This window comes from Falco peregrinus, chromosome 8, assembly GCF_023634155.1.
Source record: "Falco peregrinus isolate bFalPer1 chromosome 8, bFalPer1.pri, whole genome shotgun sequence".
Lineage (NCBI taxonomy): Eukaryota > Metazoa > Chordata > Aves > Falconiformes > Falconidae > Falco > Falco peregrinus.
Window position 1 is genome coordinate 37679357 of NC_073728.1, and position 27082 is coordinate 37706438.

Consider the following 27082-nt stretch of genomic DNA (forward strand, 5'->3'; position numbering starts at 1 on the left):
ACTATATAATGGTAGTTGAGGTAGAATGGAGGCTGAGATTGGGCAGAAAAACCCCGTTTTCATTATACCAGAAAACTTCTTGGAAAAAGATTATACCAAGCTGGGCAACAAAACCTCATAAACTTTTCGAAAGTGGTGCTGCGTGTTGGTAGCAGTTGGAAAATTTAGGGGAGTGCTTTGCGAGGCTGCAGTCGTGATCGCCTCTTTTTTCCTTGATCTGTCTGGAGACGTGGTAGTATGTGTAAAGCTGGAAACAGCGCTTTTCTAATGTTCCCTAACCTCAAAAACAAGATGCCAAGCATAAGGTTTTTTCCTCCTTTCTTCCCTCCAGCTTGTTCCTGCCAGAACAGACTATTCAATTGTGTACTTTGCAGCCAGGCAGAACTGTGCATTGTGATTCTGCCTGCTGAAGAAGAGGAGTGCGGGGATTGAGAAGGCTTTTGTTGCTGGAAGGAATTTTTTTACTAGCTTTTTTTTCTCTGTGTGTGAGAGACATAAAGTGCTCTGGAAACATACAGATTCTTCCTGCCAAGAATGGTTGTTTTCACAGCTCCCCTTTTGCCAATTTCAAACTGGTTAAGAAATAATAATAATAAAAAAAAGTTTTCACATACTGTCGGGGTTTAAGCTCAGCTGGCAATGAAACCCCACACAGCCACTCGCTCACTCCCCTGCCAGCGGGATGGGGGAGAGCATCAGAAGAGTAAAAGCGAGCAGACTTGTGGGTTGCCATAAAGACAATTTAATGGGACAGAATAGGAAGAAAACAATAATAGAAGTAATAATGATAATGATACTGATAAGAATAAAAGAATTAGAATATACAAAGCAAGAGATGCACAATGCAGTTGCTCACTACTTGCTGACCAGTGCCCAGCCAGCTTTCCCCCTAGTTTCTATACTAAGCACAATGTTCTATGGTATGGAATATCCCTTTGGCCAGTTTGGGTCATCTGTCCTGGCTGTGTCCCTTCCCAGCTTCTTCTGCCCCTCCAGCCTTCTTGCTCGGCAGGGCATGAGATGCTGAAAAGTCCTTGACTTAATATAAACATTACCTGGCAACAACTAAACCAGCAGTGTGTTATCAACACTGTTCTCATCCTAAATCCAAAACACTGGATCACCTACTAGGAAGAAAATTAACTCTGTCCTAGCTGAAGCCAGGACACATACATATCCTAAACTCCCTGGGTGACAGATTTTGCTGAGCAATAGAGTGTGACAAAGTGCCAAAATAACCTATTTCCCCAGAAGAATAGAAGAGTTGAGTATTGAAACTGATGCCAAGGTGAAGAGGGATTTTTCAGTGACAAGAACAAAGACAAGGCTGAAGTGTTATTAACCAACTGTCTTAATTAAGCTACAGGTATGATGTTCTAATATTTTTAAGGATCCCAGTCAGCTACTATACCTTTGGCTTTTTCAACCAAAAATCTTTAATGCAAAAAAATGAATCCATCTCCAGGTAGAAGGATTACTCATTCTAAATGCCTGAAATGCTTAAAGAGGATTCTAGTAAAATGTTCTACTCCCAACACTGACTTGACTTAATGCTATTCTAAATAACAAGTTGATTTTAGACATAATGTAGTGCTAAATGTGTCCTGATAGAAATATAAGAGATCATGGCATAAATGCAGACTAAATATTCTGTTGAACATGCACAATAAGAAGAGAAGCTGTTCGTGAGTCAGAGGACATTGGAAAACAAAGAGAAGTTTGTAACTTACTTTTCTGACACCTTCTTCCAGTGTAGCCCTCGGTACAGGAGCACACATTGGTCCGAACACAGTGACCACCATTCTTACAAGGGGGGATGCAAACAGCTAGTGAAAGGAAAGCAAACATTTTGTGCACTGAAATCACACAGGGGATCAATGTTGCCTAAATTCAGGCTCCTTATTCAGGTGTCTGTGATGGGAGGCCTGTCTGCAGGGGCTTTTTTCTTTAATCGGGGTAGAGAAGGTGTCTCTCCAAAGGGTGATTTGAGCAGATGCCAAGCTGGAGATCCTGATTCTCCCTTGTTTGTGGAAAGAACTCCTAGCACCTAAGGGTCTCTTTTAGATACCTGCAATTAAGTGGTCTGTATTCTGGAGAATCTCTTGGGTTTTTAACACTCTAACTAAAATGCTTCTTCAAGGGCTTCTGCACTTCCACTGTAGATTGGTGTTTGATATTTGCAAGCTTGGCTTTGGTGCTCTCTCTCCCCCTTTCTCAATGAAGCAGAAGGAAGGGCTTTGCTTTGGCTTTGGTGCTATCTCTCCCCCTTTCTCAATGAAGCTGAAGGAAGGGCTTTGCTTTTCTTCTGCATTCATCCACTGCCTCCCCCATCACTTCCATATCCTACAAATGTGGATATTCATTTTCAACTTTAGTTCTGTCTAAACCATAACAAGGATAAACATTTCAAATCACCTAGATGTTGAAAATCACCTTCCATGTTGAACCTGAAAAGAATGAGCATTGAATTACAGAGTCTGTATCATTTTCATTCTCTCCTTTACCCCCAGCATCACAAAACCAAAGAGCTTCCAGCAAGCTCCATTTGCAATTAGATTTTTGTGTGTGAATCATTCACTTGTAAAAATATGCATTGGAATAGCATTCATCTAGGAACTCCAAGGAAACAAAAGAATGAGGGAAAGAAAAAAGAAAATTTCTTATTGAGATAGTTTAGGTTTGGTAGAAAGAGTGTATTTACATTCCCAGATTCAGGAGGGGTTATTAGAGCCATGCTCAAAAAATGACCAGGGGTCTCCCAGGTATTTGAGTCCTAAACATAAGTTCCTGTCTATTCTGCCTGAGCTAGTGGGTAGTTAAAGCATTCATTAATTTGACTTCTGCAGCACAAAGTGAGCAAGAAGCCCAAGATACTGTTAGCCTTAGCTTAGAGCTCTCCCCTTTAGGACAGGGACCCAAAACCAGGTCCCACTCTATGTTTGGCAGAGCAATATTTGATCAGATCTCTGAGCGGGGATCTGAAGAAGTTCTGTAGAAGTCTTCCATCCATTACACTCTGGGATGGTCAAGTAGGTGATATTGTGAGCCCCATTTGAAGACAAATTATCATCTGGCTCTGAAATGCATTAAGTGCACAATATAGAGTTCACAAAATGAATGAAGAGCCATGCTTTAACGATTAATTGAATAGTTGCTAATTAGTAATATCACTGGCTTCAGACAGTTTTAGATTAATTGTTTAGTTATCATTAATGTCATCATAAATGCTTACTCCTTCACATATACCATTAAGAACAATATAATGCGGACTGACGACAGACTATAACATCAAAATAGCACAGAGGGAGTTATGGCAAGGAAAGTCTCTGGATATACTTCATGCAGGGGCAGGTAATGATATAGGCTGCTGTTTATATTTTAAGCCTGAATCCTTTATCAAGATGATAAATAGAACATTCTTACCTCTCTGGCACTGTGGCCCATAGAAACCGTAAGGACATGTACACGTATTTGGCCGTACGCAGATTCCTCCGTTCAAGCACACAGGATTGCACATGGCTGTATGTGGATATAAGACAACTCTGTGAACCTCTAATAATTTTCTTTTTTTTTTTTTTTATAGTAGGCTCTCTTTTGTTGCTGCACATGTCATTGGACTAAACAATTCTAATAATACTGTGATAAATTTCACACAGTCCTTGCTGGTCAGTTGTGCTGCAGTATTTATTCATTGTCGACACAGTGGGAGCGTTTCAGTGGTGTTTTAGCATAGCTTGGGGGATGAAATAAAATATAATTTAATAGTTTATTTCTGATGTCCTCCTTTGATTTGTACAGTTCATTTGCTTCCATTGCAGCATCCTCACCAAACACGATCCCAAGGTAGTAAAATGCAGTCACATTGCTCAGAGCCTGGATAACCTGGAGATGAGATATTAACCATTTGCTGCTTTGTCTGAGTGCAGCAGACCATCATGGCATTTCTGCGAAGTTGAAGAGTTATGCACCACAAAACCTCCCTTTGTTCTGTCTCATTTAAATGCCGCTTCCAGCAACATATTGGCTCGTGCACCACCAACAAAGCCACTGGCTGAGCTCCCTTTGCTTCTTTATTTATCTGTTATTACTGTAAATGATGTAATAGGCATTAGGAATTAAACAGGCTTGCATATTTCTATGCAGCAAGTACCTGACTGTTGAAAAAAAAAGAAAAATATTAGAATTGCAGATTAGTTTAGTTGGGAAGTTAGTGTGTGAAGAATAAGGAATCTGATAAAGTTTTCATTGTAAAGCAGAGCGACACTTTAAAGCAGTCTTTCTCCTTCTATTCCCTTTGTCTTCCAGTATTTCACAGAATAGCCCGTTAAATAAATTAAATACATTTAATCTTAAATAAATTAAGAGTCACTAAAATGTTTCCGATGAACTAAAGGAGAAATAAAATGTCAATTTGGGAAAAGAAAAAAAAGTGAAATTGTAGTCTAGATGAGAGCTTTTCTGAATAAACAGCAATAACTTCTGAAGTCAAAATGGACTTCATTCCTTGCTAATGGAGAATTTGGATTTGTTGCCCTATTATTCTAGCTAGTTAACAGATGTCCACACTCTGTCAGTGTTTGTATTTCCATTGGTAAAGTGCCTTAACGTGCCTTAAGTCCTTTTTTTTTTTTTTTTTTTTTTTTCTCCTCTATCTGAGTTCATCCAGAGATGCCTGTCATATCACCTGAGGAGGAACCACAACAGTATCCACAAAATACTCTGTGTAGTGCACATGAAATGGTGCTGGAGAGGTGAGCCTTCCACCCGAGGTACTGGCAGACAAACAAATCCTGCTGCTGTTGCTCTGGGTTGGAAATTACTGCTTCTGCTGCTGTTGCTTGTCCTCCTCTTGGAATAATCCTGTTTAAAGCCACCCCAATATAAATTTGCAGAACTCAAGAAGAGCAATCTCCAGCAGGAAAAAGAGGAGATAGTGGGAACCAGAATAGCTCGAGGCAATCCCAGTCATTTACCATGGATCTTAGCCTGGTTAATTTATGTGTCTTCAATAGGTTTGTCATTTCAACACTTACAGGAAGAGCAGTCTCCAGGAGATGGAGGTTAAAATGACATCTCTCACCTGCCAGCGAAGGTAATGTAGGCTGGAGGTGTCCTAGTCATTTAACATTCACCATGGCAGAGGCACACTGCCTCCATAGCCTTGAGGTTTGGCACTGATTAAGGTGTTCCTCATTCTTGCTGCTTTTAACATGTCACTATTTTGCATGCCTTGTCCCAGGTGAGTGCTGTAGTTGCTCTGCCTTTGGAAGAAAAATACGTACTCCAGCTTTTAGTGCTTAGACCCTGGGGGGAAGGTCTGAGCTGTATCAATTCAAAAGAGGGTTCAAAACTAGGAATCCTGACTAGAAATAGGTATCTACTTCCAATCCTCACCTCGTCATTTTGTACTGATGGGTGGAGGTGGCTTTTCCCTGCGCATGCACACTTCTGTGGATGCCTTTTGTAGGTACTCTGTGAGTACGAGATGCAGGCAGGAGGAGCAGAGTGAATTCTGGCAGTAGCAGGATGTTTAACGTTAGGGGGTGAACAGTTACGCTCTCCTTGCAAACTTGCTTTTGTTCTGTCTTGCACAGTCACAAGCCATCTTCTGGGATGGCAAAGCTGAACCCAGGAACTGGACCACAAAAATCGGAGTAGTCAGTCTCAGTTTCCAACAGCTTAGCTTTCTAAGTTTGCTTTTGTTCCTTAGGCTATGCAGTACTAGAAGTGCGTATGGATGGTCGCTAACTTCGCAGCAGAAGTCATATTTGCTTGCTTATGTTCTTATCCTAACTTAAACTGGCCTCCTTCTATTGCTGTCTCCATAAGCTGTGTTTTAAGTTCAGATTTGACGGCATGCCATTAAAACTCAACAAAAGCCAAACTTTTTTTTTCTACTCCACCATAGTACCTTGAGGGAAATGCATAGGGTTCAAAGCAATGAAAACGGGAAGGTGCACAGGTGGCGAGCAATGCGGATTGCTGCACATCCCTCGTCCCTGCCCTTGCGGGGCAATCCGTGAACAAGACCAGCAAAGACTGAGGTTATGTCCACGGCAGCTGAGACTGAAAATCAACGCTCTCTCCAAAGTCCCAGTGAGAATTGTTCTCATTTGCAGAAGCCACCTAGTAAGGCTGTAACTTCTGAAATGGTGAAGAGCTTTTTAAATGTATTTATTTTTGCCACATGCTAAAAATAAACTCCAGAATCACACAAGCTTAAAAAGCTGCAAAAAGGTTTTGTTTGTGGGTTTCCTCTGAGTGATCCTGAGATTTAGATAAACATATACACTTATGAATACTTACATAAACTCAAAGACTTCCAAGGTTTTGCCCTTTACTAGGTTTCCTGCTCTTGTGATTTAATTCTTCAAGCAATTTCAAGTCTGACTGCTGAGTTGTGAGAACCACATGGATGTCAGGCAGCAAAAGACATGAGAGACCAGTCATTTCTAACCTCTTACCCGTTTCGCAAGAAGGGCTGCTCCATCCCTTTCTGCATTTGCACTCGTCTGGCGACACACAGACCCCGCCATTGTGGCAGTGTCTGTTACACACCACTGGAAAATACGCAGAGGATCAAAATCTCATTTCAGTAATAATGATGCAGATCCTAAAGCTGGTCTATTACAGCAAATAACTAATGGTATGAGTTAAAGAAGTAAACTGATGGATGATCTGTCCCTTTCCTTGGATTTCTTTCTCTATCAGACGTCTTGCATCTAAAATTCCTTGCTTTTTAAGCATTCTAGCTACTCTGGTTCAGAGATAGAATTATATCCCTGTCAAAGGCGACCTGATATTTAAATGAGCAGTGAGGACTGTAATAATGGAACTGCATATGTTTTGCCATTCAGCTAACGTAGAAGGGTATGAAGGCTGATTTTTTTCCCCAGATGCTCTCTTTATTGAACCTCTTTCATAACTTGTATTGCACAGTAACGTGACTCCTAATAGGTATGATTGCCTTTTTGTGTTCTCAAAATTAGTATTACTGCATTCACTCACATAACCTTGAATTTCATAAAAGTTACTCTGGATGACATGGACATTTTTGCTTGTTTGTTTGTTTTTCCAGAGGCATTGTTATGCAGAAAAATTGATATAGATGTGCATGTTTTTACATAATACAACTGCACCGCTGGTAAATGTATGCTCTGAAATAGTTTAGGTACTGTAGTACTTCAATATATTATGCTTTGATTTCCTTGCTGAGGTCAATCATTTTAAGGGGAAATACAGAAAAATAAAAAAAATTTTTTTTGTCTTCTAGTTTTCTGCAAATCCAAATATGTAATGAGGAAAAAAGCCTGAATGAGTTCATACATACTTGTTTCACATCGAGGTCCAACAAATCCATAAGCGCAAGAACAAGTATTTTGAGATAGACAAGTTCCTCCATGCTCACATGGTGGATCACATTGCACTGCCAGAATAAAACATGAGAAATAAAATACAATTCAAATATTACTTTCTGTGTGGTTATGAGCACAACGCTTGTTACTACTTTTCCCATACCATTTTATTAATCCAACAACTAATTTGGCCAAGGAAAACATTGCAGGATAAAAGTAGGTATCACATTAGTAATACAGCACTAACAAGTAGCTATATAATGTCTGCAAGGGAATGATTTTAACACTATAATATTTAATTTCTCAGCATGCACGTTTTTAAGTATGTAGTTTTGAAGTTTAAGTTCAATAGTTGATACTGAAACCTTGCCCATCCCTTTACCAATTTACCTTGTGGATGTTCAGTCAGCCTTAACAGGTGCCAGAAGGTACACTAAAGCAAAGATGAAGTGCTTTTTTCTTTATAGAAAATAGTTAGATGGGAATTTGTCAGCAAAATGACAAACGTTTAAGCAACAATTTGAATGTTTACTAAGTAGTGTGGGGTCTGCAGACAAAGCAGCAAGTTAAATAAGGATTTCTTGACATGCTGCAATATGCAATGTCATTCCTTGGAAGAAAGAGGATGAGCAGGTGTATTGTGTACAGCTGGAAAGTGCCGCAGCTCCTGGAACAGGCTATCTGCTGAAGGCATCTGTTTGGTTTTAAGCTTTGATTGTTATGAGCCTAATGGCTTTATTGTGCAGAGCACCTGGAAGGTTTAGCCTCTTAAACCTAACATCTAAGGTAGGTACCTGATATCTGATGTCATGAACACTTCTGTTTGCTGTTCTCTGATAAAAGGGAGCTCCGTATACCAAACACGGGAGAGGAGAAGGCCAGTGAAGGTAGAAGACGACCACTGACACTCGAAGAAGAAGAAGAAGAAGTGCTGCATGCAGGAGCAGTGCAAGGCATGTGTGTCAGCTGGCTCTTACACCTTCAGAAAAAAAAGCCACCTCATATAACAGAATGAAAAATATCTTCCCTTGTGCTTGGGAAGAGAATATAGAGAAAGATGTACTTTGGCACACTTTGCTGGCAGAGTTTTGTCTTTATAATGAAGCTAAGCAAGGTTATTCCAAGGAAAATGCAAAATGAAGCTAATTCAGAGATCTGAAACAAAGCATCTCTCATTTTAAGTGTTGTTACAAGGGGAAAAGCCCATAATGTACCACATTCTGTTCTTAAAACTGGAAAATGGACTGTGTAATTGGAAAGCTAAATGAAGGAAAAATACTTGTGGCACCACATAATTTAAACGAAGTTCACGTGGTGAATTCCCCCTCACCTCTTGTGACTGTCACCAAGCCTTCAGGTAAAGCCATTGCATATGAACTTTGCCATCCAAAAAAAGTAATGAAAGCCACCACACATTTTCCAATTGCATTGAAAAAGACAAGCCCCAAGAAGCTACCTTGAAATAAACTTTTTTGACACCAATAACTTCAAGAAATATACTTGGTATTAGATGTGCTTTTCAGGTACTTCAGTGTTTATGTTTGCTATTACCATACAGTTTTAACTGTGAAATTTTCAATGCTGCATGAAGATTACTTTAGGATTGGGCATGCCGAGAAGAGAAAACTCACTAGATGTAGTTTAGATTCACACTATACATGTTAAGAATTTCATTAAGTTAAATTTAGTTTTGATGTGATGGGCTATAAGGTTTAGACATTTGCAGTTCAGCATGTGTTTAGCTGAAATTTGAGGTGTACGTGTGTGAGAAAAAAAAAACCCAACTAACCACATCAGCATTGTCTGGACAGCTAAACAGATTTTATTTAGACCCATTTAAGCAGTTAATGTCAAACTTTACCAAAGTTTTTCTAACTCAGCCACTGGTAGCAGCAGTTCAGGATCTCGTGCTATTAGGGTGAACAGCAGGTAGCACTCCGTGATGAAATAGAAAGTTGAAGAGAGGGAAAGAAACTGAAGCTGTTTTCCAACAATTATTTTATTCCTTTAAAATTGCAGTACTATATTTGTAAGCCACAACTCGCGTTTGGGAGCCCACGCTAGATCTCACTGAAGTCCATAGTGGGTGTAGGGCTTTGAAAGGAGGGTGCTGACCCGTCTGCTGTACACATGTCCATCTGGAACATCTCCCCTCCTCTGGGTTTGGGTAAGCACAGGACCTGGTTATAAAGGGATTCCTTTCCAAATACAAATTAACAGTAGGTAGAAGTGGTTCATATTCTTTGCATGGAGACAGGGAAACATGAAACCTGGGAAAAATGTACCACTCTTTTTGAAGTATGTGAAATGTGATTGCCTTTCCTATGGGACAATGGTTGCATAAGCCTTCAGGTGCCAAAGGAAGTGCTATGCCAAGCAAAGTGACATTCATACATATTATGCTTTATTTCAGCATGTTTTGTATGTAGCACTTAAAATGAACGTGTCCGTTTGAATAGCGTACTTTCCATCTGGCCTTTACACATTCCAAGATGCATCTGAACTGCCAGAAGAGAACATGGTATTTTGGATATTAAAACATTCAGCTCTTATGGTGACATTTAGTAGTAAAATGTTTAAAACTATTCTATTACTGGTGAACAGCAAAAGATAAAAACTGAATGGTGGCTGCAACGTGAGAGCAAGAGTAATATTCACCTAAAAGACATTTCCCTCTATAATAGAAATATACTGTTTGTGTCAACGTCTTTTCCAAAAGCTCTATCTTTCATCTCCTGGAATGAGTATTTTTTTCCATAAGCATTTGCTAAATTGTACAAAGATATTGCAGTGTTTTTATACTAAGCAGTTTTGGATGGTATAAAATAACAGTAAAGAGGAAAACATTGCTGCAAATGGTCAATCTTGCTGTCAAATGTATGTATGTTTATGTTTATAATTTAAAATCTGGAGGTGAAAATGGAGAAGTCCATTATTGTTTTCTTTGAAAGACCTTTTTGGGAAATATCTCCAAACTTCTTTTTTCCATCAAAATGAGATCATGCACTTTTTATAAGTTTCTTTACGATAACTTCGGGGGTGCTCAGGAATACCAGATGCTGTGTTGCTCCCTCCATTTTCCATAGCCTAATCAGCAAATGCCTTCCAGGACAGAGTTATTGCTTAACATCTCAACAGTGAGTAAACTCCCTGTGTTGTCTGCCACGTGAGGTCCTGGGCATGTGCCACTGAAGCAAGGCTCAGAGGTGTGAAAGCATCACCTGCAGTTCCATTTAAAAACTGGAAAACCAGTCAGGTCAGGACAAACTTCACTGGAAGGAACATAGTCTACCTTGTCTCATGCAATCACTGTGCGTTATTTATTTTCTTTCAAAGATGCATTAATCTGATTTCCTAAATGTACAGATGATGTTTGAATATGTGCAGCATATGAGAGGGAAAAAACAGAAAAGAAAGTTGTCAGGTTATTGGCTTTCCTTTTGAAATGTTGTGGACTGGAGCCTTTCTTTTGCATGTAAGATACACAGATAAAGGAAATAAAGCATAGGGTTTAAACATGTATTGGTGCAATTAAAATAAATCGTAGGCATATTTATACAGTCCAGCAGTCTGGAGCCCAGTTATGAAATAAATATCCATCATAGCAAATAGAAAATTAACAAGATTAACTTGACTGAATAAATTTGGAATACAAATGCAGACAATGGTTCTGGTTAGGTTGTACTAATGAACTTTGTTTTGTGAAATGTCAGCTGAGTGCTCATCTGCAGTCAAAAAAGCAAATAAAGTGTTAAGAATTGTTAAGAAATGAGCAGAGCACAAAATGCCAGACTTTATCATGGTCTGTATGCATGGTGAGCTGCATCTTAAACACCTTGCCTGGGTCTGATCGCCCAGCTCAGAAAAGATATAGTAGAAGTGGAAAAGATGCAGAAAAAGGTGACAGGGATAGTCAAAGTTATAGAGGAGCTCTAGTACAAAGAATAAGTGAATAGATAAGGTCTTTGGGAAAGACATGACTTGAGGGGTAGCATAGAAAACTGCAAAATCAGATGTGGAAAGGTTGAACAGAACACTGCTCAAAGGCATCACCTCGGCTTTTTGAAGCACATGATCCATAACTTGATGAGAGACTATTCTGGACAGTGTCCCTATATCTTTCCCACATACTGCCAGACATCTGCTGTTGGTAGCTATCGGAGATAGGCCTTTCGGTCTGATAGCATAAAGGTTTTGGGGTGTAAAAATGTCAGAACAGACGAATGTCAGCTACCTGATTTATTTTTGCCTTGTTTCATCCAGCTGTTCATCCTGCAATACTTTCCCATCTTTCCTGTTATTTTGAAAATTATTTGGTTTGAACAGTGGTCTCATAATGTCAGTGCTGTGTTTTTAACTCTTGAGCAGAAGGTATGACTACTACTGTTCTAGACTTCCCCTTCTTTTAGAAAATATTGCACAAAGCCTATGAAATATCCCAGTTTTACTGACTTAACATTTTTAAGAAAATGTTTCTAAAGCAGCATGACTTTACCCTCCACAGGAATTCTGAGGAACTTTTGTGACTACTAGAAACTGGAAAGGTACTAGTCCTTAACTGTCACCTAATCCAAAATAGTTTTAAATAATTGCCTGTATTCTGTGGAACTGAGTCTCTGACTTTTTAATCATACAGTTTTAGTAATCAGACACTCCCTATTGAATGAACTTGGGGTTAGAGAAATAAAACCAAGGATGACCAGAAATTTGGCTTAAATTCTTATCTTTTGTCAGTCTTCAGGTCTAGGTCTTTCAGAAAGAAGCACAACGATGAGGCCCAGAACAGCATTTGTTAACTTCAACGCTGTTATGGAATGTGTTCCACCTTGGGGCACCCGGAGGAGCTCAGTTAAGTCCAACAGCTGCTCTTGGACAGTGCCATATGTGCAGACCGTGGTAAATACACTGAGCTCAGGGAAAAGACAGCATTTGTTTCCTTATCCAGTGCATACAGCATCTTTGAAAGTGCAGGTCTGTGTCCCTGTTGTAGAGTGGGGAACAGAGGCAGGACAACGAGTAATTGCGCTAAGGTGACTAACACCACACTGAGTATTTCAGAGCATTACCCTCAAAGGTTACAAAGTGCTGCATTACATGTGCCACTTGTAATACACTAGAAAAAAATGTCAGAAACATTCTGAAAACAATCCTGTTTGGACTAGCTGTCCATTATTAAAGTACTAGTTTTTTATTTGTTTGGCATACTGAGCTGAAATGTGTAAAGCTCCGTGAGCGTTATGACACCTCTGCAGTGTACTTTGGTGGGTGATAGGTGCTGTCCTGTAAAACTGCTAGGAGTGTACTATAGTAATGCATTGCTTTTATGGTATATATCCTTGAAAAGGGCACTCAGAGTGGAAATTACGTATTTAGTAGCATCCCTCATCACCAGAGGAATTCTTGGCTAAGTTTACTCCATAAATGCCAGCAAGCACCTTCTGCAAGAGAATATGCAGGAGAATCCAGTGCACTACAGCTCAGCTCCCCTACACATTTTTTATTGTTCTGTAAGTGATGCCGGCTATTTTCAAAATGCTACTCTGAAATGAAGTTTTTCAAGGCCCTGCCTGTTTAGCAGACTTGTCTTTACATCAGGCCACTAATAAATGGAGATACTGCCTTTGTGCAGGAAGGTGAAAAAGCTCTGCAAGCTGAGAACCTGGCCAGCTGTCGGAAAGGGCATGGGAGTGCTGAGTAGAGCCTTGAGGAACTACTTCATCTCCCCTCATCTGCAAAGTGAGTAGCTGCTGCCAGAAGTAAAAGAATTAAGAATCTGTAACGCTTATTACGCCAAGGCAAGATGGGCAAAAGCAAGGTCGTACTTTTTACAGATGACAATGTTGTCGGTAGTGAAGGAAGTAAATAGAAATTGCCGAGAGCATCTGAACGTATCTCAGTTTAGGTGTCCGAATATGAGCCAAACACACTGTCCTCTAGCTATGTTCTCCCAAAAGAAGGTGGGAGGTTAGACCTGATGATGCCCAGAGGCCTCTTCCAGCCAGGACTCTTCTGTGAGTCTCTGATTCCCAAACCAGGAAGACAGAGTAGGGGGAGAGGACTTTCAACTAAATTGTAACAGTGAGACTGAGGTGATTGTCCAAAGGGATAACAATATTACAGATATAAAAGGTGGTATGATTTACTTTAAAAATTTATTTTCAGGGTGCTGCTTATTTTTTCTCTACCAGTCCTCCGAGCCTGATTTTGAATATGCACAACTAGGAAAAAATATTACATTCTGTCACAAGATAAATATTGCTTAGTAAAATATTTATTATCTTAGAGTATCTTCAGCCACTCTTACTAAACAAAGGTCACATCTCCTCAAGCTCCGGAGGTATTAAAACTTGGTACCGATGGGCTGTTTCTTTCATCTCGGTGGATTTTTATATCAAATAGGATGGTGGCAATTACCATCAGTGTGTGAGTCTGTCAACATTTTTGCTTACTTGCCATGGATGCTGCATTGAAGCCCGAAGATTTCACAAATGTTGGTCTCACCTAAGCTTTGATCACTTGCTCAGTGTTGCTGTCTCCCGTTCTTAAAGGGTACCACTGTTCTGAGGGAAGTCAGTACACTTGTGGCGGCATTGTAAGGTGCCGATTGCTGAGGTTATGACAGGCCTTAATCCAAGAATTATCCTCCTCTTTCAGCTTTGTCTGTCATGATGGATCAGCTGCATCTGACATGGGAAGGGACACCGACGCTGGAGGCACAATGGGCGCTCTTCACGCTACTGGCTGCAGTGCAGGTGTGCAGGGGAACGCAGGGGGAAGCAGGAGCCGGGAGCGTGTTGACAGGCTTATTATGGAGCCAGGTGAGTGACAAGAGACAAATAAAGGATGTTTGTGTGTCATGTCGTCAAGCCTTGAGACAGAGAATGATGTTGGTAATAAAATATTTCATGCTAAGGACCGTCCAGAGAGATTTTCAGTAATACCAGTAATTGAAGAAAACATCTTGTCTTGTGAGACAGTAAAAGGCAGGGGTAGATTTATGTTTTAAGGACCATCCTGATGGGCATACTAAATATACACAAAGCAGCCGTATGCCCATATTCATAAATATTCATATGTGCACGGGCCTGGTCTGTGAGGGGAGGCCGCTCTGCAGGCAGGCTTGCCGTGGGCTTTCCAGTGCTGGGAGCCGCTGGGTACTCTTCCAGCTCCAAGTATAGAATAGAGGTCAAAGACAGGGTCTTTTGTGCCAAGTAACCTAAGTCCTATAGAAGGGACATTTCAGAAATGTGCAAACTGGCAAAAATTATAGCACCCAATGTTATAATAACCTTTTCTTACGTGTTTTGTAATATATCCCCAGGGCTGCTCTGAGCTCAGGGGGCTGCAGTATTGCTGGGGGCTTTACACCCCCACAAAGCCTTGCTTGCTGCAAGGAATCCCTGCGAGGTCCTCTGCAGTGCATCGTGGCTGAGACCTCACTACGGCTGTGCTCTGTGCGCAGGGCATGAGAAACCGTATGTAAAAGAGAATGAAACAGATGATACTTTTGCTTTGTGTAGTGAAAGGCCAATTAAGATATCAACTTATCAGAAGGATTTCAAAAAAAAGGTGTAATTAATGATATCTAAGTCAGGGAATTCATTGTTTCAACAATGTGCATAATGCTATTGCTTTATGGAGATATTCTAAGCTGTCTAATAAATAACTCAACATATTGTGAAAACCCTTCTGGCGCTATACATTTCAGATGACAAGTTCAGTTTTGTATTTAAATTATTAGATAGATATTTAAAAGTAATTTTTCAGGTAGTAGAACAATTCGTTTTTCCTAGGATATCTGTTGTATAGAGAAATTGTGTCAATTTTACTCTTTCCCACAGAAGTTTTATATGTTTTCAAATGTAATGACTTCAGTAGAATGAATCTGGCCTTAAGCAAGAGTAAGTAAGATTGCAATCTGTCCCTGGTTTCAATAGATTAGATATTATCAAATAAATGTCATTTTTGTAAGCAGAAAGAGCTTTTTCAAAGTTATAGAATGTTTGTCTGTTATTTTGAAATATAATTGGCTTAAAAAATCAGAATGACCTCAGATAGAAAAACCCGCAAATTTATAACTAAAATTAATTTTTACTTTGGAGGGTTATTAGGTTTGAAGTTGTAAAAGAATTTGAGAGAGGATTTCCTCCCTTACCTTCACATGTAATTCCATCACCGCTGTATCCAGTAGGACAAGGCCCACATTTAAATTGTCCATCTTGGGCTGGCTCGCACTGCACACCAGTAAAGCACGGCATATTAGCGCAAACGACTTTCTGATGTGTCCTGCCACTGTTTTTTGGCAGTTCCACACCATCCATCACTGTGTTGTACTCCTTCCTGGCTGCTGCGGTCAGTGCTGGAAGCCTTGCTCGGGAAGCTGACCCTGCTGGGACACTACCGCTGGTATCAAGAGAAGAACCTACTACATGGAAAGGGGAGGGGAGGCGTGTTGCCAAAGTAGATACTCTCTCCAGCTCTGTTGGAAAATCTTGAGATGATTTAGTCTTCAAGATTGCAACTCGACCAGGCCATTTCCTGGGAGAATAGCTGTACTTGGAACGAGTTTGCTGGACAGCATGTGGCCTTGCTAAGAATGAACTTGTGCTTGTGTTGTGATGAGAAGGAACTGTCCGTGCTGTACCTGGTTTGTCTTGTTTAAAATGCAGAGGGGTACGGGTTGTCATGCTGACAGTTGTGGCTCTGGGGTCTGACTCCTCATGCAGAAGGAAAGTGTGTGTATCGCTTCTTTTTTCAAGAAAAGATTGTTTCTGAGGTACTGTGGACTCCATATCAGGTGTTTTTGCTGATGATGCCTGAGCTTGGGAAGTCTTCCTTTTCATTGTAAGGGACGGAGTGTTAAAGACTGTGGGGTTTCTTTCCAAAAAGTATGTAGCACTTTGTCTTGGAATTTGGGTTTGTGAAAGAAGGGAATACATATTTTCTGCTGTCTTTAAAATGTCTTCCTGGTGAGAGCCTTTGGCATCTTCAGTATTTCTTCCAGCAAAATCCACACGGCTTTGGGAAGATCTTGAAACTAGGACAGAAGAAAGATATATATTAGCCATAGTTTTGCTGGTCTAGAGTTTATAGGAACCACAGTGAACACTTACCTTACAAGCAAGCAACAGAACATCAATTCTAGCAGTAAAACAGTTAATCTGTCATATATGCTAAGGACACATTTATGCAAACTAGCATAGAAATGACATGGTGTTACCTGCTCATGGTGTTACCTACTAGAGGTAACACCAGCACTGGATGCACAGGGAACTGCAATACCGAAACTTACAGGGTGGCAGTTCACGAACCAGAGAAAATGTGTTTATGCTGGCTTAACATTGAGCCTAAGGTGGTAAGGCTCACTGAAGTTCAGACATTATTCTTTGAGGTGCAGCACTGGGTTTACAGGGGTTAAACCGCAGCCTGGCAAAAACAGTTGCCATACTGGTTTATTAATTTTGGATTACTCGAGTCCAGGAGGTTTTGGCACCGCGCACCTTTCCTTGGTGCACCCTACAGTTCTTGACCACCTGAGCTAATATTTGTGTCTATATCACAATAGTGTGCTGGGAAACGTTCTGCTAGACAGTCCATAATGCAGCGACTTTGCATTCAAGCCTTTGCAGTCTAGGAGCAAGATGAGACATTGCTTTTTGGGGCAGATAGATACTGGAGTTGGAGAAATAAAGAATGTTAAGATGGTCCTTGGCAAGATTGTGTCCTAGAAAGGCTCTAGTGCCACCGCACCTGTGCATAACTCTGTAATGCTTTTGTAGACCTTATGGCAAAGGAAAGTTCTAGGATAGCATTTAAATGAGACAAATGGAAAAGCTTTGTTAATGCTGGATACAGCTCCCTCCAGACGTGAGGGGCAGCATGTAAGAGAGTCTGCTGGTTTGTAACTGTCACCCACTTGTTACAGAGCCAGCCACCTTTTCACTTGTGTAAGGAGGGATGATAGATGGGGAGAGGGTAGTCTGTGAAGGCCCTTGAAAGTGGAGACGAGTAGTTTGAATCAATACTTTCAGGAAGATTAATGGCCATCTGCTGACTCTAATGAATGGAAGAAGCTATTTTTAACCGGTTCTGGCATACTCACTCCATAGGAAACGAAATATATTGGATCCTGAACAAAAAAACCTCACTTGGTTCTAGGGTTAACCCCATGCGGGATGTACCTCTTTCTTTTAAACATAAATATTAATCACTTTCTTAAAACTCCCATTGATGTAGAAATTATGCCAGAGTTAGCAAGGAAAGAGCTTGAAATGCTTGAAAAAGGTCAAAATGAAAGTTAGAGCACTGACTAGATCAAAGCAAATCCTGGCACCCAAAGCTGTGTTTATTTGGCTGATAAACAGTGTCATTCGACTGGAGGCTGATGAGTTTTTATTGTCCTGAAGCACAGTGTTTTGAACTTTTACAATGGTACTGGATCAAGCTATGGACATGAGTAGGTAAATATCTGGTATTTAGTAGAGCAGCAGGTAAATACATGGATTTTGCTGTCCAGAGTAAGGCTGATGAATGATGAGGTACACAGAATGGGAGGTAAGAGATAGCGAAGCAGGGAGGTCATCAACAAAAAGAGCATGAGAGGATAGCAGAAGTCAAAAGAGGTTTAAATATGAATGAGAGAAAGATGAGAGAAATATCCCCATAGAAAATTATCAGTAATAGATGATCATTACTGCCTTTAGAAAATTTGATTCAGGGACCAGAAATCAACAGGAATGACAGTGAAGGGCTGAATGACCTCTCTGACGAATTTCCAAAATGAACCCTGATTATAGCTTTGAGCTCCTTCTACTGTGTCATAATTAAATGGGCTTTCCTCCTAACTAAATTTTAGTAACTAGTAAGGGGATCAGACTGACTAGAGTATCCTCTCAGCTTTCATTATCTCAGAGTTTTACTTACAGTGATACTGTGCTATTTAGTTAGGATTAGAATATGATTGATTTTTTTTTCTGAAATACCTGAAAAATTCTTTCTACAGTCTTCCAGATATCTAAATAAGCTAAAACAAAGAAGTATACCAAAAAATTGCAGACTCAGTTGTCTATAGTCAGCAGCTTTCTCATAACTTGTATTACTTCAATTTATTTTGCTTGCAGTTTGATCAATATCTTCAAATGTATAACCCATTATCAATGCAGAACTGTGATTGCATGAATCTGGTTTTCTCTGTGATGCCACTGTATGATTACATATTGGACTGGATGAAAATAACAAAAAAAAATGACAAGGCAAAGTGCTCAAGGTTATATGACGGTACAAAACCACATTTTCACTACCTGTCAGTATTTCTGCCTATACTAATAGGGAAATGTGCAGCAGTGAAACTATGCAGTTTGTTTTCCACAGAGGTAGGTAAGAGACTGAGCATCTCCTGCTTTGCTCCAGCTATGTGTGGCACAAGCTCCATTCCTATCAATGGAGTTACATGACTGTAAGCAGGTCGTAATGCCAGGATGGATCAGGCCTTCAGAAGATAGATTCCTCTGTTGCCTCCTTGTTTGGAGAAGATTAGAACAATGGTGATGGAGGGAAAACTTCCCGGACAGAAGTTTAACATCCCTCATCCAAATCAACACCTGGGCACTTTCCATCTACGTGGTGCAGGATTCCCCGACATGAGAACCCCTCAGACTGCAGTTTGCCTGGTGTTTCAGATATTTTGTGCCACTTGCACTAAGCTCATAAATAAGAATTGTCATAACCAGTCTCTGGTTCATGCTTGCCATGCCATTACAATGTTGTTAAGGCACAGTAAATTCTGATTTCTTCTCTCACTTGAATTGTATTTTATAGTGAATGACTACATATCTGTAGTTGAAGAGGTTCACTTTCATTCTGAAGGTAATAAAATGACTATATAAGCTAGCGATAACAGCAGTTCACAAACAGAGAAGACACTCAACAGTCTTTTAAACCCAGGATGAGATAGCAACACTCTGAAACACAGAAATCTAATGTATTTTCTCTCTTCTGAGTTTCTCGTTATTTTTTTGCATTTACAAGCTTTCAGAAAAAAAGCCACATCCAGACTTGAACTAAGAGAAATCACATTCCCTTCTGGCCCAACCATCTCTGTTCCCAGAGAAGCAGCACACATTCAGTGCTGTGCCTGGGACAGGGAGGACGACCAGGTTGGTTATCATGTTCCTCTGTGCTGTTCACCCAAGTCTTTCCTGGTCTTACACTTACGCACCTCCACAACTTTCTTCCAAAGCCGTGTGCCTTGCAGACAGCCAGATCCTACCCTACAGCTAGCAACTGACATTTCAAAGACTTGCTTGAACCTATAGACACGAGTATTTATTACCTTTTCATTGCTATGCTTCTCTTTTCAACTATTAGGTCGAAACTTAAATTTTGTTTTCTAAATAAATGCAAGTTTTTAATGACATGACAGAGACACTAAAAGCATTGCCATGTAATCTCAAGTGCTGCTCTTTCCTTTAATCTAATCTAATACCCCAAACCAGTTTACTCTCTAGGTGGAGGCTGGCTCCTTCTCCTTGGCAAGATCATCTGGCTGTGGTCTCTTTTGCCTGTCAGCTGAGAGGATTGTGGGCACGTTTCATTCTGATCAGGTTACAACTATTTCAGAATTCTGTAATAGCTTAAGGATTCATTATTAACACAATTCAATAAATGTACAATTTGTGTAGTTTTAGAGCTATTAACATTTAGTAGTACATGCTGTCTCACACATTTCTGATTCAGAAAAATGTCGACAGAGAAATGCTCTTCTGACATATTACACTACGTGGGTCATCATTTAAAGTTTGAAACATCTACCAGCACATAAATCTTATTTAAAATGTCAAGAGAGAAAAGAAAAATTACACTGGTCTAAAGAGTCTTGTTACCAGGGTATTAAGGATCATCCCATTTCTTGTGCTACTTTTTCACATTAATATATTTTTCACTATTTACTTGGTGAGAGAAGGGAAACAGAGCAGCTTTCAATAGAAAGCTCTAGGGAAATTCTGTTTTTCCATCAATTCTTAATCTGCTCTTTTATTTGATTAAGTTCTGGCATAACTTTCTTTTCTAGTCAGAGCGTGTTTAATTCCTAAATCTTCTGTTTAGCCATTCAAGCATACCGTAATGTCTTCCCTCTCCCAAATATTCAGAAATACGGCTTTGATTCTCCTTTCCGCTTAAGCATCCAGAAGTTCCCCACATTCAGCTGCTGGTTGGACTTCCCAGCCACTGATGTCCCTTCTCTTACAATCACAAGCAGTAACTCCCAGAATAAATTCCTCGGGTCCTTTAACTGAAGTATGGCTTCAATTTCCCAAGTTTTATAAAGGGTATACTTCCAGGATTATTTTTGTAGAAACAAAAACATTCGAAAGTCCCATTGAGATGCGGATATTACTATAAATTTACATAGGAGCTTAAGTTTAGAGCGCATGATCCTTTATCGATTTTTAATGTTAAAAATTGAAAAATCAAACCTGTTGTAAAAGAGTTCAGGAACACACAACACACTGAATGTAGGCACAGGAAAAAATTAATCCCCACTTAAAAAAAATGTGGAAATAGAGGATATGAGTAATAACTTCTATAGGAGACGTGCCCAGATCTGGAATTTGCAAATCAAAAAATGATGTGGAGCTGTATGTGAGCCACTAGCTGTGCACAGACAGGCAGAACTAACCAGCCAGCTGCGTAGCTTGTACTAGGCTCACAGTGAAGCAGCTTGTGGACCCAGCATGTCTTACACCCAGGCAGGTCAGCACATGAGCAAAGCAGTCCCATGACTGTATCCATCTGTAAGGTGCATTCAGTCTTAGTAAAATCTGTCATCCCAAACCACCACTTCTGTCATGGGTAAATTTACTCATTGCTTTAATGATGGAATTAAAAGGTGAACATCTAGTTCACTGTCCCTGAGCTATGTTTCAGCCTGATAGAAAATGAGATTGTGTTGCTGATGTTGCTACCTGGTGAGCAATTTTCTTCCCCTTCACCTACCAAAATCCTGAGCCACAGGGGCTATTCTATGGAGTTTGCATCATTCAGCCACTCCTGATTATAACTGTTCCTCTGCTCAGACTCTTTTGTTTGTCAAATGTGGCTGCAGCTGCACATACACAATTCTGTAACACCATTCATAATTTGCAACTCAAATTTGCTTTCTGTGTATGAAATACAAAATCATTCTGCTCTAACACAATGTTTTTTTGTGGAGGAGAAAACCTGGCATCTCCAGCCAGCTCACCCACTGAACTTTGATTATGAGTTTTCTCCCTGTATCCTCCCTGTATTCAGATTAAATGATTCCCACAAATGGAATGGGGTCTAAGCTTTGCCATCAAGGAGGTCCTTTTCCAGTGCTAGGGTGTTGAAATTGTATGTGAGTACACGAGAAGGTACTACCTCAAGAAGAGATAGTGTGTTTGGTAATGTCACATTAAAGGGCTTTTGTATTTGTTTGCATCACAGTATAAAACTGTTCGTTTGCCTCTAGGTTTTCAGAATAATATAACTGACATCTCAATTCATTTACTGATGTGTTCAACGAAAACTGGGGTTCTGAGATGCTCGGTCAGGAAACAAACAGTTCAGGAACATAGAAATTATATTGCTGAGTACATGTCAAAGAACATTTTCCGTCTTACCTATAGATAGGTCAAGGAATACATAAAGATAATCCTTTTCATACTCAACAAATACCAAAACAATGTCTTAGAAAGATTTTGCTTAGATATAGCCCTTTCCTTACACGAAATATTTTTCTATTCATAGAACTTTTCTGATAGAAAGCATTATCATTTAGGGATTAAGAGAAACAAAAAACTTAGAGTTGGGGCACTAACACACACCTAGTTTATATTCGTTTAAGCCAGATTTCTCCATAGACTTTAAATGACTGGCTCCTTTTTAGGTGTCCTGAATAGATAATAGCAACATCAGGCTATAAGCTAGATTTCTAGAATGCTACTCAAGCCTGAAAGTAACAAACCAGTTTTAAATATGAAACTTATCCTAATACACACACATGTAATACATGTGTATCTGCATTCCAAGGAGCTATCCATCAGCTTTTGATTAGTATGATTCTTGGGACAAGACATCATCTGCAGGCAAAGTGCAAGAACAGTGCAAGAAGGTGATGAACAAAGCGAAAGCTTTACAAAAAAATGAGCCTTTGAGGAAAATAACACAGTTTGTGCACTTTGTTTGCAGACTCTTTTTGCAGGGTGTTTTGGGTTTTGGTGGTGGGTGGTTTTTTTTCTTTCCACTTATGTGTTCTGTAAGTTTTCAAAAAAAATTCAGCGTCAGGGTCACCAGAGACAGTGTTTTTAAAAATGGTGTAAGAATTATTGATTGCAAAGATATGAGCATGCTCCCCAAACAGTTTTTCCCCCCTCTATCAATATTTTTCTTTATCAGTATCTTTTTTGGATTGTATATGGAGATTTAGAAAGCAGCTATATTTTTACAAACAGACAATGTTTTCTCAAACACCTCTTCTACCTTCCAGTTTATTTCAAGATTTAATTGAAAAGTTCTCTCCTAGGGATTGCAAACACTCAGCACGCTTGATGCGCTCTCACCCTTGCACAGGAGCCTTGCTCCTCTTTCTCCTTTGTTACTAGATCTCTTTCTGTGCTCTGTACATTCCTCGGGTCTAACCCGTTCTGTAGTTTTTAGAAGTGCTCTTTCTGTTCTTGCCTCTGAATAGCCAGCGGGCAAAACAGGAAGCAAAGAAGTATGGTTGTATTTCAAAAAGCCACGGATCACCCACTTCATCCCCTCATAACTGTTTTATTGTCCCCTCTATCATTGTCCCTTGCCCATCTTTAAGGTCTGAACTTTTACCTCTCTTCTTTGTGTTCTACCTTCTCCAATTATTTGAGTCTGCAATTGTATTATTTCAGCAGCTACAAAGACAGTATAAAGATAGACTTCATGCAAATAAATTATATTTTCTATTCAGGAATTGGCAGTGTATTTTACTTCTCAGCACTGCGAGAGATGGAAAAAATAATAGGAACTGTTCTTATCTGATGATGCCTCATGGGCCTTCAGACTCTCTCGTGGCTTGAACAGGTTGATAGATATATACAAAATAGGCTAAATCAAGACAGATTGTCTCTGAAGCATCCCTGTCTAATTCTCTGAAATATCTATGTAAAATCTTTTAGACTGTAATAACAGATTATAAAGAAAGTTCATAACAGTTCTTCAAAAGAAAATCCACAATATTTCTTCAAAGAAAAAATAGCTTAAATTTGAATATTTTACTGAAATTCTCCTTTTATTCGATTCAAGAAGTAAATGGTCTAAAACTATAATTATGTTGTTTTGAGCTGTAAACACACAAAAATGAGTTACTTTACATATGAAAGCCAAGAAACAATCTGAACTATGCCTTGCTGGAGACCAGTAATGAATCTATTTTAGTACCACATAAGTACATATAAATACCCTCAGTGAAATCATGCTTTTATGGAACTCCTCACAATTTCAACTGATTAGGTTGACCACTTTCTATAGTTTATTTTTAATACAGAAAACAAAAAGCAAGGAATTTCAGTAATAAGTTTTAAGATGGTATGTCACAAAAGTTCTTAGTCAGTTCGGTCAATATGTATCTAGTTGAACCAAATGGGGTTTTTGCTATGGCCAGCAGGTTAGCAATGATAAACAGTATGTCCATTTAGCTGTGCATAAAGACTATGAACAACGTACATTGAATTCAGGTTCCAGTTTAGAAGGGGGGTCGGCATCCCTAAATCCAAGCTAAGCAGCATTAATGCAGAATTCGAAGCTTGCCTTCCATCTGAATGGCATATGCCATAAAAGCAACAGTTCCTGAAGTATGGTTATTTAGCTATAGCTCACTGCTAACATAGGTGTCATCAGCTCTTGACAAAACTTACTTCTGCCCTTTGAATTCTGTGGTGGCATGTTGGGGACAGTCATATCATGAGCCTTGCCTTTATAACATTTGTAGTTTTCTCTTTGAAAGAGTATTAGGATGAGCAAGCAGAGACATTTGGTACTTCAGCTAGCAACCATCTGTTTAATCTCTCCCTCTCTAGGCTCTCAGGATGTATTATGGAGATCATTGTTTTTAATGGAGCAAGAATTTCGAAGCTAGACGAGGTCACTTAGAGATTCAACATTGTGACATAAATAGCTATGAAGAAGATAATGGGTGCCCTTTTTTATTTGCATCAAAATAAATATAAAGGGGAAGTTATGGACTGACCAGAGGCATTTGTGGGAGAAGGAGGAAAGAAGGCTTAAGGATTACTTTTCCTGTAAGGTATCACATTAGCTTAAGAGGAATTTAAAATTTCATAAACCAATAGCTTGATTCAAATCTGAGGTTTTAAAGACAATATTCTATAAGTACTGTAAGCGTGTTAGCATGGACAAACTCCTAGTGAGAACTGTTAATTTTTTAGTAATACAAAAGATTTTTAATTTTTCCACCACTTACAGACCAGAGAGCTCTGGTGATGCTCTCCAGTGTGCAGTTCTAACCCCATGTCCTATAGAAATGAAAAGAAAAGAAAAGAAAAGAAAAGAAAAGAAAAGTCTTTTGTATTTTTATTGTAATAGACGAGATAAATTCTCTCTAAGGAATCATAGGCTAGACCAGATGATCTTTCAAGGTCCCTTCCAACCTGGACTATTCTACAACTCTATGAAATCCTTAATGTAACAAGTTATCAGCATGAGAGATCATTTTCTCCTGCATCCCAGAGGATCAGTTGTCCTGTGTTAGCTATAGGCTGTTGCTGTGTCCCTTCAGAACTGAACTAGTGCTATACATGTGACGTGTAATTTTGGGGGCGAAAGTCACATGGTTTGGCAGTGAATATCACCAGATTCTGCAAGCAAATCTGGGGAACAGAGCGCCACTGCATCTGCAGGTACCTGTTCATCAACAACAGGAAGATGTTCAGGAACTAGTCCTAAATTTGCCACGAGCAATTCCAGAGAATTTCCCAGCTATTTTACCCCCCTCTACTGTAGTGTGCTTTGCACTGCTTATGAATCCTTTTTCCTCAGCTGCTGCTTTGCTTTCGCAGTAAGTTGCAAAACTCTTGTGTTGCTTTAATGGGGCCAGGATATTGGTCCAGTATGAGTTGCTTACACTTTTAAGGGGCTTCTAAGTGCCTGTAACAAAACAGCAATCTTACCAAATTTGTGGAAACAGGGTTGGCTCTCTTTAAAAGCTGTGTGCTATTATAGCTAGATGATTAAATGAGCTTGGAAATTTTAAAAGGAGATAATCTTGCTTTTTGTTCTGTCAGTGTAGAAAACTGCAGAGCCTGTATCTTCCATAGATTATTTGTTGGAGACTGAGTTGTTATTATCACTTAAAAGTCACGATGGCACAGTGATTGCTTAAGCAAAAGGTGGCACATTCTTGGTAGGAGAGAAATGTAATCTGTACTTGATGTCCTGATTGAATGTAAATATTATTCATGGCATATAGCTGAGTCCTCTTCCCTAGTGGTTTTATGGCTTGGGCTTCATTGGTCTTCTATTGCTGAGCTACATCATTTCCTAAATATATCATCTGTATTGGAAGCACTTAACAAATTCTGGATTGACAGACTATATGGATCAGTGAAGCTGGAAACCGTTTATCTTTTAAATTATCTAAACATATTCTTCCCACCATGCCTGCTTTAGTTGTTATGTTTGGGTCATAGCATATACCGTACAGGCCTCTGTTGATATTTTTCTGAAAATACTTAATATTTTATTAGGTATCCCTAAGGAGGAGAAAGCCATCAGAAAGACTGTCGGGTTCCCTTTCTATCTTGACAAGTACGGGGGTGGATTTTCAGTGGCAATTACATACCCAGAGGGCAGGAAAGGGTCACAGCTTATGTCCAAAATGCTAGGCTGATCCTGGCCTCTGCAAACATTACTGGTATACCTTTGCAAAACTGTGTCTTTCATGAGTCCAAATTTATGTGGAATGTCTTTGTGTGGCATTTCTAACCCCACTTCAGTTACTGTTCCATCACTTGCCCCTTGAAGGAGACATCGCTACATCATAACTGGTCAGTCTGAAGAAAAATGTACATTTTGTCCTGAAATACACAAACTAGAAACACTGAAACATAGTTTACAAAAGGGATCAGCAACTTCCACCATAAATTCCAAAAAAGAATTGTGGACAGTTTCAATGGCCTGAGTCAGAGCTAGATGCTGGAAGCCACAGCATGGAGACACTGCTTCCTGGTTTTGGAGCCCACAGGACTGGCAGAGAGCTATTACCACACAGAGGCAGAATGGACTATTATTTACTATTTACGTGGTATTTCTGTTATGCCTTCTTTGCAAGGATCTCAGACAACTTCACAGCCAATGACCGCAGCATTAAAATATTCCTGCCTTCAAGTAAGCTTTGTAACTCATTGCACAAACCATGTCAAGACTGGTTAGTTACTTTTTGCTAAGCACCCTCTGAATGCTGAAAAGTGTGTGCATTTCATCTACACCTGTTGATACATACAGATTTAAAAGTTCTGTGTGTGATGTGCCTGCCTTAACAGGCTTTAAGATGTGTCTTCCAGGAACAATGCTTGGCTCTCTCCATTAGGGTAGTGCTATTCATTTAATGGAATCGCTTGTGATTTACACTGGTATAAGTGAGACTGGAAGCTCGGCCTTGATCTCTTTAATGCAAATTAATCAATTCTATTAGATAAGAGATGAAAGGAGTCCAT

At 39.6% G+C, this 27082-nt stretch overlaps 1 protein-coding gene across 1 annotated transcript in view; it reads right to left on the minus strand.

The window, feature by feature from the left end:
- The window catches only part of LOC101920666 (von Willebrand factor D and EGF domain-containing protein-like), a 185895-nt gene that overhangs the window by 32341 nt on the left and 126472 nt on the right, over nucleotides 1-27082 (minus strand). Inside the window, exons 21-25 of the mRNA XM_013303196.3 lie at nucleotides 15511-16392; nucleotides 7331-7426; nucleotides 6465-6560; nucleotides 3424-3519; nucleotides 1731-1826 (exon numbers count right to left, since the gene is read on the minus strand). Of these exons, the coding sequence (XP_013158650.3) occupies nucleotides 1731-1826; nucleotides 3424-3519; nucleotides 6465-6560; nucleotides 7331-7426; nucleotides 15511-16392 (1266 nt within the window). The remainder of the gene's footprint in view (nucleotides 1-1730; nucleotides 1827-3423; nucleotides 3520-6464; nucleotides 6561-7330; nucleotides 7427-15510; nucleotides 16393-27082) is intronic.